A 15,961-nucleotide genomic window follows, 5' to 3' on the forward strand; every position below is an offset into this window, starting at 1 on the left:
GCTTTAAATGATCATCTGCCAAAAAAGGATTACCGGTATTTAACCTGTTCCCGAAATGCTTGTTGACCTATAATCAAACATGTTTCTTATCATTCATATTAAGTCATTTTGAGCCAGAAAGAAAAAGTAAAGTACAAGCCGTAGTTTAGGCAAAATGATTTTTATGCATCCTTTAAATAGTCTTACTTTAAGTTTTCAGGAAGCCATTCTTAAAGAAGGGAAACGGGCAGAAAATGGTAAATTACGTCAGAACTGGCCTGAAAATCAGTGGAAACAAGTCTAATTGGGTGATGAGTCAAGATTTGAAATTTGGTTCAAACCGTCACCAGTATGTTTGGAAGAGGTCAGGAGAGCGGTACAACAGTGAGTGTTTACAGCCTTTTGCAAAATTTGGTTTGGGACCACATTTCAGCCAGTGGTGTTGGAGAGCTTTTCAAATTTGCTGGAATTATAAGCACATAAAGAAAAACTCGCACATACAGCCAGATTTTGATGAAACACGCAATGCCTTCTGGAAAGCATCTTATTGGCTTCTTAATTTTTCAGCATGATAATTATTTTTAAACACACTGCCAGTGCAATACAACCATAGCTGAAAAAAAAAAAGTGCAATGGAGCCTATCAGTCATGGACTGGCCTCCTCAAGACCCTGAACATCAACATTATTGAAGTAGTGTTGACAGAGAGTAGAACGAAAGCAGCAAACAAAGAAAATCTTTTAGTGTGCTTGAAGAAACCTCAAAAACTATTAAACTATTCCCGAAGACTACTTGAAGAGATGACAAGAAAGCTGAAAAGAAGAAAGAGTTCAGGCTGAGTTGACAAATAAAGGTGGTCATATACAAATATTGACTTTTAAACTCATTAGACAAACTCTGTTTTTGTCTGTTTTTCTCTGATATTGGCAATATATATGTATGTATGTATATGTATATGTATATATGAAAAAATGTAAAGAAATGCAAAAAAAAGGACAAAAAAAACATCATTTAATCATTTAATCTGTTGTAAGTTTTGAGTCATACAAATTTGTGTTAGATAAACTTAATCTGACAGTTTCCCCTGCTTTGACGTCATTTCCTGCATTTAAAAATGGCGGACTTCAACATTGATGTCCGTAGATGAACTGTACTGCGGTTCAGCCGGATTGTTTGGAGCTGCTTCAACATGAATCGATTTCTCGTCGTGCTGTAATAACAGGAGCAGTTTGAGGCAGACCCGACAAGTAAATGTGCTTTTTTTTCATTGACATTTTTAATTTGCTTGTTTGCAGTCAGGGGATGAAATGTGGCGCGCTGTGCGAAAGTGCTCTCATTGTGTAACACTGTTTATTCCACAGACTGTTGTGTGCTGATGGTTTCGCTGCTGACTGAATTCTCAGAGGATAAACTCTCCCCGCAGGGAAGGAGCTAATTTTAAAACTGCTGTTTGTAAGCCGTCGTGTAGAAGATGTATAAGTTAGCCAGCTAGCAGTGCATGTAGCCTGAGCCATAAGAGGTAAACACAGATACAATGTAGGTGAAGTGACAGGCTCCAGCTGTGGATGCAAACTTAAACTCTGACAGTTTGTCTTGTGGGATATGTCTCATTCGCTTTGATAGTTTAATAGCACAGTAAGTACCTCACATGCTGCTTCCATTGATATGCTATCTTCCAGTATGAGCCTTGTTGACCGTTGTTGACCTGCTGGTAAATAAGAAGTCTATTGTATCCCATAAGAGGCCATAAGAGAGCAGGGTTTGAAGCAGGGTTTTATGTTAACCAGGAAACTTCAGGGTCAATCCTCAGTTTTCTGTACTACAAAGGCAGATCTCTTCTTACTGGGATCAACATAGTAGCTTATGGTGCCAACCTAAATAAGTGGACACGTTAAAGCCATTTTCCGGATTAGAAATCAACATTCATGGTATCACCACCTATTGTTCTCTGGAGAACGGCCTCACCATTATTGGAACAGCCCTTGAATTCAATTTGTCCATTTTCTTAAACTTATCAAGTTCTGGAGATTATCCCAGCTGTCATGGAATAGAATAGAATTAGAATAGAATTCAATTTTATTGTCATTGCAAATGTCACAAGTACAGGGCAATGAAAAGCAGTTTGCATCATCCAGAAAGTGCTGTCACTAACCACCACACCATCATGCCACCCTACATCAGAGGACTAAACGTCAATTTAATGAAATACTTACTTATGATCAATATTGATTCCTGGCTCAGTCAGAGACACAAATACATTTGGGTGTGTCAGGAAGGGCAATCAGCATAAAAGCTGCCAAAAGTGGCATTATGCTGTCATGAATAGGGAAGCAGCTAAAGGTAGCTTTGTTACTTAATTCTAATCCATCAGATTCTCCTGTGTCTTAATGTCAGAGTATTTTGGGTATGCTGAAGTTGCACAGGACCCAAGTTCTCCCCAAACAAAATAGCGTGAATAAGAGATCAGCCTTGAACATCACAGGTGCTGCCACCCTCATAATAACTGCTCACAAGGGATATCCACAATCTGTCGTTGAAGTGGTCTTATTATAATTAACTGTTGCAATTATGGGTGCTCGTCTTAAACAAAAAAGTTTAAAAAAAAAATGAAGAAAGCTTATGTATAAGTAATCCCAAGGATGCAAGAGGTTAAACTTTTTAAAACTCCAGTTTCTAGTGGGGGGTTTTCCTACTTTTGACTCTGTATGATGCCTCTTGCCCTATGGTAGCTGGGAGAGGCTCCAGCCCCTCGCGACCCTGACAAGGATAAGTGGAAGAGGATGGCTGGATGGACTCTGTATGATGTCAACATATTACTTCTAAAAGGATCATCTTAGACACAAAGCTCTAGCTGTGAGAACAGAAGCATTCATGCATGTACAAACATACTATAGTATTAGTATAAAAGTCTTTGTAGAAACATTATTTTTGCTGTGGATCTACCAGCAGTTGATTAATGCTGTGCACACCCAGGAGCTGGACAGTTTCCGAAAAAGTCATCTGATAAAGGCAGCTAAAAAAGGTTGTACCAGGGCACAGTGATAAATAAATATGGATTTAGTTGAAATGTGAATTATGCAAGAGTACTAGTAGAGTATATTAAGTCCTGCATAAGTGCATGTAAAAATGTAATGATTTAAGGAGGGATATAGGCTAAAAGGCAACATAAATAAACAAAATGTTTGGTTAGTGGAAAATTGGATTTTACTTAATTTTGTTTGTGTAAAAGAAAAGCATATTCCAGCTGCTCCCTTATTCACCAGGTGTTTCCATACTCTGTAGCTCTGCATATTTAATTTGACAGATTTTTTGAACCGGATGCCCCAAAGGGATTTGTGTTTCCCCTGGAGACTGAACCATAGATCTTTCACTCATTAGGTGAATGAGTAAACCACTTTACTGTGGAGCCATGGTCTGTATGACGGAAAGTTTTTATGATTAAGTTATTGTTTATTATTAGGCAATAATCAACATTGTTCAGGGAAACTCAGGAAAGGTATTTCTCTCTGCCTACCAAATATAAATATAAGTATTTGGCATATGCTACTGATGTAGTTATGAATGAATAAATGACGTGGTGTTTATTTTTTCTGTGAGCATTTCATAATATTTGCCCTCTTTGCAGAGCTTCACCATGAGTAGCCGAAGAAAGAGGGCCCCTCCTGTGAGGGTGGATGAAGACGCTAAGAAGAGGTTGAACTGGAACATGTTGGAGGACCGCAAGAATGAGGAAGTCCAGGAAGATGAAGAGATACCGACTTGTTCCATTCTTTCAGCGGACCCAGCTCCTAGTAGCACCCTCCTCTCCCCTCCAGAGGGCACCACAGAGGCTGCCTGCACCCCTGTCCCGTTTACAGAAGAACTTCCCAACACGTCGTCCGACATCACCGCTGCTTCTACCTCCCTGGCGCTCACTGTGTTTCCACTTTTGAAGCTCAGCCACATCTGGAAAGCACTCATTGGGGAGTTCAGTGTCAGGCCAGCCTGGCTCCCATCTGACTGCGATCAGAGAGCTTTCACGTTTCACAGGATGGGTGAGCAACTCTGCATCAGTTACAGCAGCTGTGATGAGAGCTCAGGGGTGCAGTGCAGTCCTGATGAAGACACTTGTACGGCAGAATGCAGCCTCCGTAGGATCCCATTGGAGGACCTCGACTGGCTACAGAAGAGGAGGGTGGTGCAGCTCTGTCACCAGGCAACAGACGACTCAGTCAAGGTATATGTAGGTATTTCTACTGGGACACAAAGATCCATGTTTAGGCTTGATTTTGTTAATAAATGGTCATGAAGTTACCTGGTTTTTAATACCATATATCTTTTTAAATCAACTGTCTTTGGATGGAGTAAAATTGTGCTCCTTAAGTCAAATCATCAAACAGTTCAAGTTTTGTTAAACATTATTTCATATTTAAGCTTTTCCCTGGCTCTGTCTGGCAGGTGGGGATTTGCTTGCTGGAAACTGGGCTCGGGAAGCCAGAATTCCTCAGTGAGGGAAATGCTCGGCTCAAAAAAGCAAACCAACTGATGCAGAAGTTAATGGAGTATTTCTACGATTTCATTATTCCCGGTAAGCAGACTCCAAGTTCTTCACACCATACTATAGCAGCACGGGGTTTCCAATTCACCTTGACATGTTTTTGTTGCTTATTCTTTATAAAGAGGTCGTAGATAATGAGGAGGAAGAATGTGATACCGACCTGGAGAGGCAAAATGTTGAGGAGCTCTACGATTATGTCAGGCATATGCACCAGGAGGAAAGCCAGAAGGTGACCTATGACGTTCAACATAAGGCTCTTATTCCTGTACTCAGGCCCTATCAGAGTCAAGCAGTCAACTGGATGCTGAGAAGAGAGAAATACAGGATCAACTCAAGTAAAGGTGCCTCTGTTCATTCCCCTACAGCTCATGCACCTTTAACTGGAATTTTAACTTAGATCCCTTTGAATTTAAGAATTTTTTATACCAGTGGTTTGTCTCAAAAAGCATCATATTCAGTATTTACTGTTTCTTTGCAGAACAATCATTGCATTTCCTCTGGCGGGAGTTGATCGCTTTGTGCGGCAAAAAGCTCTTTTACAACCCTTTTATCGGCTGGTAAGAACAAAGTTATTCTCATGTTAAAGGTTCCGATCATTTGGAAACATTTTCTGCCTTTTCAATATTATAAAGATGATGGGAATCTTATCTTTCTGCAAACAGTTTACACTTAAACTCAATATAATCCACAGGCTTCACTGTCAGCAGTTTTTATGGGGACTACTATTTAAGTTGAAACAACAAAAGTTGTGTGTGTTATTATTTTGTTTGTTAAGCCGCATTAGCATAAAACTTGATGGGAGAATTGTTATCTTAAAACCACAACAGTAAAACAGCCTGAAGGGACACCATCAGTGGGAAAAAACGTGTGTAATTTGAATGAGTTGACCTTTTAACTTGCTGTTATCACATTAAGGTGACTCTCAGGTATGATATAGTTCTACAGCTACTAGAATTTAGTTTCTTTTTTTATTTTTAGCTTAATTCGAGAATTTCCACTGGCTGGCGTTGAGTGGCCTGGTGGGATTCTGGCTGATGAGATGGGGCTTGGAAAGACGGTGGAAGTTCTGGCTCTAATCTTGTTTCATACCCGGCAGGACCTCGAACAAGAGGCCCTCACACTCCCTGTGGTTAGTAGACCTCTGCTGTGATGAATGCCACATTTTTTTTCTTCCCTAAACTTTGTAATCAAATCTTATGTATCATACAATGGCTTATGATTTATTTCTTTTTTTTAATCTCGTGGCTTTGCAGGGAAAATCTGTGAATTACTTTGTTCCTCCTCCTCCGCTAGAAAGAAAGAAAGTTATCAGCTGCAAGTCTGAAGCTCAGCCTAAAATTAAAATATCCTACCCAAGTATGTCACTCAAGTCTTTTTAGACAATCCGCATAAGTCACTGAAGTTTCACACCTTTTTGAATGATACTTATATTTCTCCAGCTGTGCGTGTCATGCTACTCACTGCTATAAAGGAGATGAGATCTGGCAAGGGAGCCTCAGTCAATGCCATCTTCACCTACATCCGAGCCACTTATGGCTATGACCTCCTCAAGAACCGCAACCACATCAGGAAGACCCTGACAAAGCTCATAGACGACGGCTTGGTTGACCGGGTCAAAGGTCGGGGCTTGGCGGGGTCGTTCAAGCTGGGAAAGAAGTACAAAGAAACAAAGAAAACATTTGCAGGATCATCAAAGTCTGTAAGAATAAAGAACTTGTAATATGAATGTTTCATGCTACAATTATGACTTTATTGTGTTGCCTGAGTTTGGTCTGCATTTGTCTTTCTTAAGACTTCGAGAAGCACGGAGAGCACGCCCAGGAAAATGTTTCAGAGACGAGCAAAAGAAAAGGCAGAGGCAGCTCTACAAAACTCTCTCTCAGACGATCAGAGGGGTCCGAGCACCCCTACATCTGACAGCCCTGTCTCAGAGGAAGAAGAAACAAAGACAGAGTGGGATGAAAGTCTGAATGAGAAAGCAGATCAGCCAGGTGACATGCTGGATTCTTCCACGGCACCGTTACAGGTTTCTCGGGATAAAAGTGACTCAGATACACGAGACATGTGCAGAATAGCTGATCTCCCCGAAGAAAGAGGAGAAGCTTCACAGCTCGATGATGACAAGGAGACGGAAACCCCCACCAGAGCGTCTGTCGTCCCGTTTAACACCCCTGACTACAGATTCGAGTGCATCTGTGGTGAACTCGGCATCATTGACTACAAGGCCCGCGTCCAGTGTATGAACTGTCAGCTGTGGCAGCACGCAGACTGTGTGAACTATAAAGAAGAGAGCCTTGAAACTACACCTTTCTACTGCCCTCACTGCCTGGTAGCCATGAAACCCGTGTCCACAGGAGCCACCCTCATAATTTCCCCGAGCTCCATCTGCCACCAGTGGGTCGAGGAGATCAACAAGCATATCAGGTCCTCCTCCTTACGAGTGCTGGTGAGAGAGTAGATTCATACGTCAGTCTCTTGGTAGTATCTCATATATAATATGCTCAAAGTCTAAAATAAAAATAAAAGAAATCTTAAATGTGTTTCCTGAGTAAAACCAACAGGTGGTTTTGATTATTTGCAGTTGTTGTTTAGCTCAGTTTAGGCACAAAACTGATTGGTTAGATGTAAGTAACAAAACTGTTTTGTTAAGATTAAGAAAGACCAGGGTTTGGTTTAAAATACACCCTCTACCTTCCAACTTTCAGGTACTCTGAAAATGATGCACTCACTTAAATCATTGCATGTTACACTACTGTACCATCACAACAGTGCGAGTCGTCAGTTGCAATGATGATGCAGGAGCAGGAACAACACAACATTGTGCAAGCACTACACATCTTTTATAATTTGTTAAAGCACGCACTCCTCTCTCTCTCATCTGTGTTTCTTTTCATATCCTTGGCCTACCTAATTATTTTGCCTTTCACATTCCTCGTAGGTTTATCAGGGTGTGAAGAAACATGGATTCATTCAGCCTCACATGCTCGCCGAGCAGGACGTGGTCATTACCACCTACGACGTGCTGCGCTCTGAGCTCAACTACGTTGACATTCCCCACAGTAACAGCAAAGACGGCCGCCGCTTCCGCAACCAGAAGCGTTACATGGCTATACCCAGTCCTCTGGTAGCTGTGGAGTGGTGGCGAATCTGTCTGGATGAGGCTCAGATGGTTGAATGCCCCACTGCGAAGGTGAGATCATTCAATTCTTGTTGCATCTCACTTTGTTTTGTTATTTAAACGTGGTTTATGTGACCGCCTGACGTTGATCCCATCAGGCTGCGGAGATGGCTCTACGTCTTGCGTCTGTTAACCGCTGGTGTGTCAGCGGCACTCCAGTCCAGAGAGGCTTAGAAGGTAATGTGAAGAAGCTGTTACCACAGAAGAAAAAAGAAATACTATGAGTATGAATGCAAATGGAATTTTTTATGTAGCACATAAAAATATAAAGATAAAAATAAGTGTAGGTTTTCACTGCCTTCACCTGCCACTGCCAGAGAAAATGCCAAAATATAATAAAGCAAAGTGTTTTTAAATCTATGCACAGATGTAATTAATCTGTCAAGGTTGTGATTTCAGTCTTTGGTCTCTTCAGCAGTAAAAAAAAAAAAAAAATTAAAACTTCTTTTTTTTTTGCTGCAGATCTGTATGGCCTTGTGCTTTTCCTGGGAGTTGACCCATACTGGGTGAAACACTGGTGGCACCAGCTTCTTTATCGTCCCTACCGACGTGGAAATACAGAACCTCTGTACCATGTGATCGCTCAGATATTATGGCGATCGGCTAAAAAAGACGTCATTGATCAGGTAGGATTTTAAAAGTATTTTATTTTATCTTATTTATCTTATTTTATAAGAACTATTTTGTTTGACCCATTTTTTTTCATATGAAACACATCCCTTAAAGCTTTCTCTTTTAAATGTTTGTACTCATCTTAGATGGTCCTGTTAATCTTTCTCCAGATTCAGATCCCGCCTCAGACAGAGGAAGTGCACTGGTTGCACTTCTCGCCCGTCGAGGGTCACTTCTACCACCGTCAGCATGAGGTCTGCTCCCAAGACGCTTTGGTTAACCTCAGGAAGATCTCAGACTGGAGCCTGAAACTCGGCAGCCTCGACCGCCGTACCGTCAATACCATCCTGTGCCCGCTGCTCAGGCTGCGCCAAGCCTGCTGCCATCCACAGGCTGTCAGGGGGGAGTTCCTACCTCTGCAGAAAAGGTATTATGTTCTCAAGATGCTTATGCATGAGATGAGGTCTTATTAAAGGCAGCTGCAGCAGTTAATTAACAGTCCAGCTGGACTAGATTACAACATTAGGATGATTGAAGCCCCCCCAGCAACCTTTTTGTTGCTGGGGGTGTTTATTTAAAGCTGACCCATTCTGTGTAATCTGCACTGGAGGATTTGTTAAGCAGGTTTGCCTGCCTCTCTGTAGCACCATGACAATGGAGGAGCTCCTGAAGTCCCTGCAGAAGAAATGTCGAGTGGAGTGTGAAGAAGCTCACAGACAATTGGTGTGCGCACTCAATGGTTTGGCTGGAATCCACATCATCAGAGGTATAGATCCCCACTTCTATACATCTGCTCCCTTTGCTCTTAGTTTCCCATGGGAATTAGTTTAAACAAAACAGAGGCCATGATCCCATCTTTGTGTCTCCCGACACTTTTTGCACCGGGATGTTTTGTTAAGGCTGGTCTCAGTAAAGCGATATGTTTATTGTTACTGCATTGAGGTGATTTGTGTAGCCAACTTTGTTTGCTAGACATGTAGAGTACATTTTAAGTGGCACTAAGGATGACTATTTCCTTTGCCACCTGCAGGTGAGTTTGTAGAGGCAGCAGAGATGTATAGAGAAGTGCTCCGTTCATCAGAAGAGCACAAAGGCAGACTGAAGACTGATTCGTTACAGGTATGTGGTCTCATACATTTCATCTCTACAAAGACTGAGGGAACACATGACTTAAAAACCAGAAGCTAAAATCTTTGTTTCTGGCTCTTAGAATGTATTGACATAATTAATTTTCTATTACTCTTGCCATTGTGGTAAAACAGAGGCTTCATGCTACCCATAACTTGATGGAGCTGCTAAGCGCAAAGCATCGTGGGATTCCTCCTACCCTCAGAGATGACAGACTAGATGAAGAGGTGATTCACAAATATATATTATACTGTCAGAATGTATCTATTTTTCTTCTTTTTAAATCAAATCTGTGTTTTAAGAATTACTACTGCAGTAAATTTCATTCTCCCTGTCTGTAGGCCGAGCAGCTGCGACAGCACTACATGACCAAATACGACTCTGAGGTCGCGGATGCTCGGCAGGCTTTGCAGCCGGTGCTGCAGAACATAAAAGAGCTGAAGCGAAAAGTGAGAACTTCTTTACACTCTGGGAAATTACATATTTTATGAAAAGATTACATATATAAAGAGAGACATAAGTGATGTTTAGGAGTGCAAAACCAATATCTTAAGATCATAAAATTTCTGCATTGATTGCTTTTTTATATACATCCTCTGCAGCTGCTAAAATGAACTTACTTGAAATGTATTTAAAATGACATTTATTTTGATCTGTTAATGAACTCCAACAAATTAGCACAGCAAAAAGAAAACTGCATAGCAGGAAATTGGAGCTTACTGATCAAATTATTTTAATAAAAAGAAAATAGTAAATGTAGCTAATGGCACCATAATTGGCATTCTACTCGTTACTTACACAAACAGTTCAAGTAGTTGAATATCACTATGATTATCTATCTTTCTCAAGGTCAAGCTGAACTCTCCCTGGTGGCTGGATGTTATTCAGAGGGCAGTTCGCTGCTCCACTGATGACGACCTGGTGTCCCGCATCAAGAATGAGCTGACGTCCAGCTACAAACAACAAGCCCACAAGCTCTCCATGGCAGACAAGTAAGCACTTTTTTATCAAGTAGTTCCGAGTAGTTGCATGGTGATTGCAAGCAGTTACCTTGAACTTATCAAAAAACCAGGATGCTTCAAGTGTCTGGTGTCCTGCAGGTTCCGTGATGCCTATGGTCTGCAGTTTCTGCTCACCACGCAAATGCAGGACCTGATGAAATCTCAAAAGACCGTGCAAGATGCAGTGAAAAGTCTTGAGGGTCCGGCCTCAAAAGAAGTTATAGAGGAGGCCACAGTTTGTCATCTCAGGCCAATGCGACTGCCACTCAACAAGTATGTCGTCAGCATTTTGCAGCTTCGTAAAAGCACTGTTAGAAACCTTAAAATGTTCAGTTTATAAAGTTATGTGGAGGTTATATGACAGCTTTTCCTTGTGTTACGTAACACTTCTTTGTAAATACTCTGAAACTTATTTTACCTAATATCTGTCTTGTCATTTTCTAGCTGTGTTTTTTGCAAAGCGGATGAACTTTTCATAGATTACGAGTCCAAGCTGTTTTCTCACACGTAAGTAGAGCAGTATTTTTAGATCCATCATTAATCAGATTACATAACCAAGCGGTGATTAATCAGTAAAATTCCTCCAAAGCGTCAAAGGTCAAACAGCCATCTTTGAAGAAATGATCGAGGATGAAGAGGGGCTGGTCGACGACCGTCTCCCTACCACTAGCCGAGGTCTGTGGGCAGCCAGTGAGACAGAACGCACTTTGAAGGCCATCTTGTCTTTTGCCAAACTTAAACGCATGGACCCAGACCTGGTGGAGGAAGGAAACACTTTTATGGAACTGTTTGAGAATTGGAAGAAGGAGTACAAGGTTTGTAGGCACACTTACAACATTACAAGGACAAACGACAACAAGAGCATCTTTTATTTTTTAAAAAGCTGCATTTTTCCAGTAGGGCTCCAATAGGCATTTGGTATTATTATATGTATTATGAGGAGTCACTTTAACAAAAATTCTTTCTTTAAGTCTTTGTTTTGGTGTTGGTGTTTGTCCTCAGGTGCTGCACGAGTACTGGATGGTGCTGCGTAATCATGTGTCAGCCATCGATGAGCTGGGTATGGCCACCGAGAGGCTACGTGTGCGTCTGCCTGATGAACCAAAGCCCAAACTGCCGCACATCATAGAGCCCCACGAGGCGAGTTAAAGACAGTGACACTCTTTTAGCGTAGCTGCACGCTTATGTCAGTCTGGTAAAAGATAATTTATACAAGTTGTGACAACATGACTGACTTGTTATTAGGACTGTTAAAGGATTGGCTCTTTGCAGAGTTACTTTGCTTCATAGACTAACTGTCTGCAGAGATTTAAGGGGGGGTTCTTCACTGTCCCCGAGTTTTCTCATAAGTTATTGTTGGATCAGTGGGTTTTTACATATAATATAGATCTTTATATTTGCAATTTAAAGTGTCCTGATATTTTTTATTAGCTGACCCCTCCTCTCGATTGTTTTGCTCCCAGGTGGAGCAGAACAGAGTCAAACTTCTGAACGACCAAGCTGTGGCGAAATCTCAGCTCCAAAAGAAGCTCGGACAGTTTTTGTATCTCACAAATCTGGAAAAGGTAATTTTATAGGTGATAGTAATTACACAATTCCTAATGTTACCTCAGCTAAATGTATTATGTGAGCTTACTCTGAACAACATACATTTCTTGATCCAGTCGCAGGACAAGTCTACTGGAGGTCTGAACCCAGAGCCGTGTCCCATTTGTGCTCGGCCCCTGGGACAGGAGGTGAGAGTCACTACTTCTTATACATCTTGGTTGGTGGGAACATCTCAGTAGATCATCCGTTTGGGAAATATTCATACCAGCCCGTCTAGCATTTTCGAACAAACCACTTACAATCTGGTTTCTTCTCCATTCTGATGCTCAGCTTGAACCTCAGCAGGTCATCTTGACCGTGTCTACTTGCCTAAATGGAATGGGTTGCTGTCACATGATTGCCTAATTAGATATTTGTATTAATAAGCAGCTCAACTGGTGTACCTAATGAAGTGGTTAGCGAGTGTTTGTAATTAATGTAAACAGTTATCCATACTCTGCTATTCATGCTTTAGAATAATATCTCGCTCTTCTCTCTTTTCCAGTGGGCCGTGCTGACGTGTGGACACTGCTTCTGTAACGAGTGTATTGCTATCATTGTGGAACAGTACAGCGTGGGCTCAAGGCGGCGTGCCATCAAGTGTGCCATTTGTAGGCAGACTACATCCCACACAGAAATCTCTTACGTGTTCACAACCCAATCATCCAGTCAGGACCAAGACATACCAGTCAAGGTCAGCCAGCGACCCCATTTTCATGTAATGCAGGCAGAAATGGCCGGATACCTGTAAAGAAAAAAATAAATGTATAACACAGCCATGACAACGTTCCTCTTCCTGTGTTATCAGGGAAGTCACTCTACCAAAGTGGAGGCAGTTGTGAGAACTCTGAAGAAGATTCAAGTGACCAACCCCGGGGCCAAATGTCTCGTTTTCTCCACGGTAACAGTAAACTATCCGCACTCTTCAAGACTTACTTTGGCGATATCGAGTTTGGATCTGACCTGTTTTGTTGCCTTTTCTCTTGTGCACAGTGGCAGAGTGTCCTGGACATCATCGCCAAGGCCTTGTTTGACAATAACATGGAGTTTTCTCAAATCAACGGAATTCACAAATTTCAGGTTTGAATTTGATACATAATGTTTTTTTAATACACACCCCTGCTTTTTAACTTTTGTATTGTTTTGTTTTTTGTTGAAATACCACTGACTGTATGATAGAGTTAAACATTTGCAGTAAACCCCCCTGTCTAAGGACTGTCTAAATACCTACCTACTAGGATTCCTTGGTGTGTATTCTCCAGCAGCAGCAGCTAAAACAGCTGTTCGGCTTGCTGCTACACCTTGTTCTTCATTTGAGGTTGTTTTTGTTTTTTTGTTTTTACCTGAGATCACTCCCTTGAGAGTACATCAACCCTAAACTCAATATTTCTTCCTTTACCCCGGGCCGCATGTTTTTTTTTGTGTGTGAGCTATACTGCCAACAAACCAACAGGTTGATCAATTGGAGATGAATTCCTGCCTCTCATATGCAGAGACTTAATAACAATTAAGGTTTTTCTGTAGTAAAATACAATATAAAGACTATAATGAATAAATTTATTGTCTATGTTTTTTGTGTAATACAAAGGAGAAACTGGATAAAATCGGCACGTTAAATAATTGTTTGAATTTGAAAATACACAGTATTTAAATTGCAGTATAAATTTTCAGGGGATCCTCATTTTTTTCTTAAAATAAATCAATTACCGAAGCATCTCTTGATACAGATATGACTGTAATTTGTTCATTATTGCACTGTTCATTGTGGTTTTCCAGGAGAATCTAAGTTCCTTCAAGTACGAAGAGAAGATCAACATTCTACTTCTACCTCTCCACACGGGCTCCAATGGGCTGAATATCATCGAAGCAACACACGTGCTGCTGGTTGAACCAATCCTCAACCCTGCTCATGAGCTCCAGGCAATAGGCAGAGTGCACCGGATTGGCCAAACCAAGTAAGGAGCAGGCAGTAAAGTGTGTCAGTAAACCTCTGAAGTTTCAGCATAACTCTGTAGGTCCTTTAGAGCTTCGTGTAGATGTGTTGCTGCATCTACACGAAGCTTCTGCATTTTTCTCATCTTGTGAGAATTGACTTCAAAGCTGCAGTTTATTTATTTTTTTCTTAGATTCATGTTTAATACGAGTGCAACTTCCAGTTATTTAATAAAACTATAAATCCACAACTATGCAGCTTATAGTATGTCAGAAAATAAAGCACTTAGAGTTCAGCAGGATACACTGAAATTGATTTCATTAGTTTTTTGTTTTCACTCACCACTGTGCTCAGGGATATGCAGTTCTTGACCAAAGTGCACTTATATAGCATGCACACCTCTGTCAGTGCTGTACACACATCATTATTCACTGCTTCTAGTTATAGATCTGCATCAGAATGCACAAATGCATGTAAATTAAATCCAACTAAGATTACTTTTTTTTTTCATTTAGGAGCAGTTAAAGTCTGACAAAGGAATGACAATGTGGAGAATTTGTTAATCCTTTTATCAGAATAATATTTATATTAAATTATCCACCCTCTACTGAACAAAAAACTAAACAAATGCTCATTTTTGTTTCCTCTCTCCACCAGGCCAACATTTGTTCACAGATTCCTCATCAAATCTACAATTGAAGAGCGAATGCAAGCAATGCTGAAGACAGCAGAAAAAAGGTGCGTGTCAGTTCTTAATGATGCTATTTTTGTATTTAAATACAAGTTTAAGAGGTCAGGGGATACGCTGTTGTCAAAGTACCAATAAAAGTCTTTTTGATTCCAGTCACACCAGCACAGCCATGAAGCACTCGGAGGCTGCGGTACTGACAGTCGCTGACTTGGCTGATCTGTTCACTGAAGACACTGAACCTCTGGAGTGAATCTCAGCACTGGGCTCCTCACAGAGGGATACCAAGTAAAGCAAACAGGAGAAAAAGGGAGTTCACGATTTACACAGCGGTGACAAATTTTGCACATTCCACTTTTTTTATATAAGCATCCTGATGTTACTAAATGAATTTCCAAAAACTATTTTAAGAAATCTCTGATGGATGATGACTACAAATTTCTTACTTGTTGAATTTTAACTCAATTTAGAGCTGATGCGTTTGCATCACTTGTCATAGTTGTATCTTACTGGTCCAACTTGTTCAGCTGTGTTTGTTTATCGCATTTAGTCAGGTGTGTTCATTTATGTGCAACTTCACTGTATCTCCAGATGGACTGAACCACTTTGAGGCATTCTCACAACATTCAGGAAATAAAAGTCTGTGAGTGACGGGTCGTCCGCCTGTTATTGCCAGATTTCTTTGTGCCGTCCTTTTACTGTGTGGTTTAAAAAAATGAAGCAGGAAGGACGGCATTGATTTGTGCTCACCTCTGACATAAACTCACTTTTACTCTTTTACAACTGAAGTGAAAGACTGTCGCGGGATTTCTTCGGCCGGGCAATCGACCTTAAGTTATTTCACTGTTGAAACAAAGCCACACAGTTTGGTCTAACAATGGCGCCCATCTTATTTGCAAGACAAAAAGAAGCACAATGTGCAGTTTGTTGGAAACTAATCTTGTAAATCAAACTTGTAAAAATTGTGTGAAGATGTTTTGTGCTTTACAGCAACAGTCTCATTCTTTTCTATTCCTCTAAATTGTCTGGTCAAGCTTAAGAATCATGTGGCTTAATTAAATGTTACTTGTCTTAAACTGATTAAAATAATCATTCCTCTCTTGTATTTTATGGTCTCTTCTGCCACACACATGCACTCACTGGTACTTGGCATTGTTAGCGAATTGCCCTTGACTTGTAATGTGTTTCTTTTCACCTGACTGACTGCGATTCCCGGACTTGTAAAGATTTTAAAATGTCCAGACAACAAAGAGGGACAGCCTCGTGCTGGTGTTCCTTTTTACATGGTTACCAGACTTCTTGTTAGTCTGTGTAGTAAG

At 40.9% G+C, this 15,961-nt stretch overlaps 1 protein-coding gene across 4 annotated transcripts; it reads left to right on the plus strand.

The window, feature by feature from the left end:
* Positions 1-1,066: 1,066 nt before the first annotated feature.
* Positions 1,067-15,748, plus strand: shprh (SNF2 histone linker PHD RING helicase). Of its 4 annotated transcripts, none has more exons than XM_085143132.1 (30): positions 1,067-1,231; positions 3,604-4,200; positions 4,416-4,545; positions 4,638-4,856; positions 4,994-5,072; positions 5,494-5,644; positions 5,769-5,871; positions 5,955-6,214; positions 6,308-6,961; positions 7,454-7,705; positions 7,792-7,870; positions 8,156-8,319; positions 8,476-8,732; positions 8,950-9,071; positions 9,336-9,424; positions 9,568-9,660; positions 9,775-9,882; positions 10,283-10,425; positions 10,534-10,707; positions 10,879-10,941; positions 11,024-11,249; positions 11,437-11,574; positions 11,898-11,999; positions 12,099-12,170; positions 12,527-12,715; positions 12,830-12,922; positions 13,015-13,101; positions 13,798-13,976; positions 14,612-14,692; positions 14,799-15,748. In XM_085143132.1, exons 2-30 carry the CDS (start codon positions 3,613-3,615, stop codon positions 14,893-14,895), a joined length of 4,992 nt encoding a protein of 1,663 aa, XP_084999258.1. In that variant the 5' UTR covers positions 1,067-1,231; positions 3,604-3,612; the 3' UTR covers positions 14,896-15,748. The 4 variants fall into 4 exon arrangements, with proteins under 4 accessions (XP_084999258.1, XP_084999257.1, XP_084999260.1 ...); XM_085143131.1 differs by having other exon boundaries at positions 1,067-1,225; positions 14,799-15,747; XM_085143134.1 differs by having other exon boundaries at positions 1,068-1,225; positions 3,604-4,194; positions 14,799-15,746.
* Positions 15,749-15,961: the final 213 nt, after the last annotated feature.

The sequence above is a fragment of the Neolamprologus multifasciatus genome, chromosome 19, assembly GCF_963576455.1.
Source record: "Neolamprologus multifasciatus chromosome 19, fNeoMul1.2, whole genome shotgun sequence".
Lineage (NCBI taxonomy): Eukaryota > Metazoa > Chordata > Actinopteri > Cichliformes > Cichlidae > Neolamprologus > Neolamprologus multifasciatus.

Coding starts and splice junctions, on each gene's coding strand:
- shprh (XM_085143132.1), top strand. CDS start 3,613: ATGAGTAGCCGAAGAAAGAGGGCCCCTCCTGTGAGGGTGGATGAAGAC. Junction 5,645..5,768: donor AGGCCCTCACACTCCCTGTG/GTTAGTAGACCT, acceptor GTGGCTTTGCAG/GGAAAATCTGTGAATTACTT. Junction 5,872..5,954: donor AATTAAAATATCCTACCCAA/GTATGTCACTCA, acceptor ATATTTCTCCAG/CTGTGCGTGTCATGCTACTC.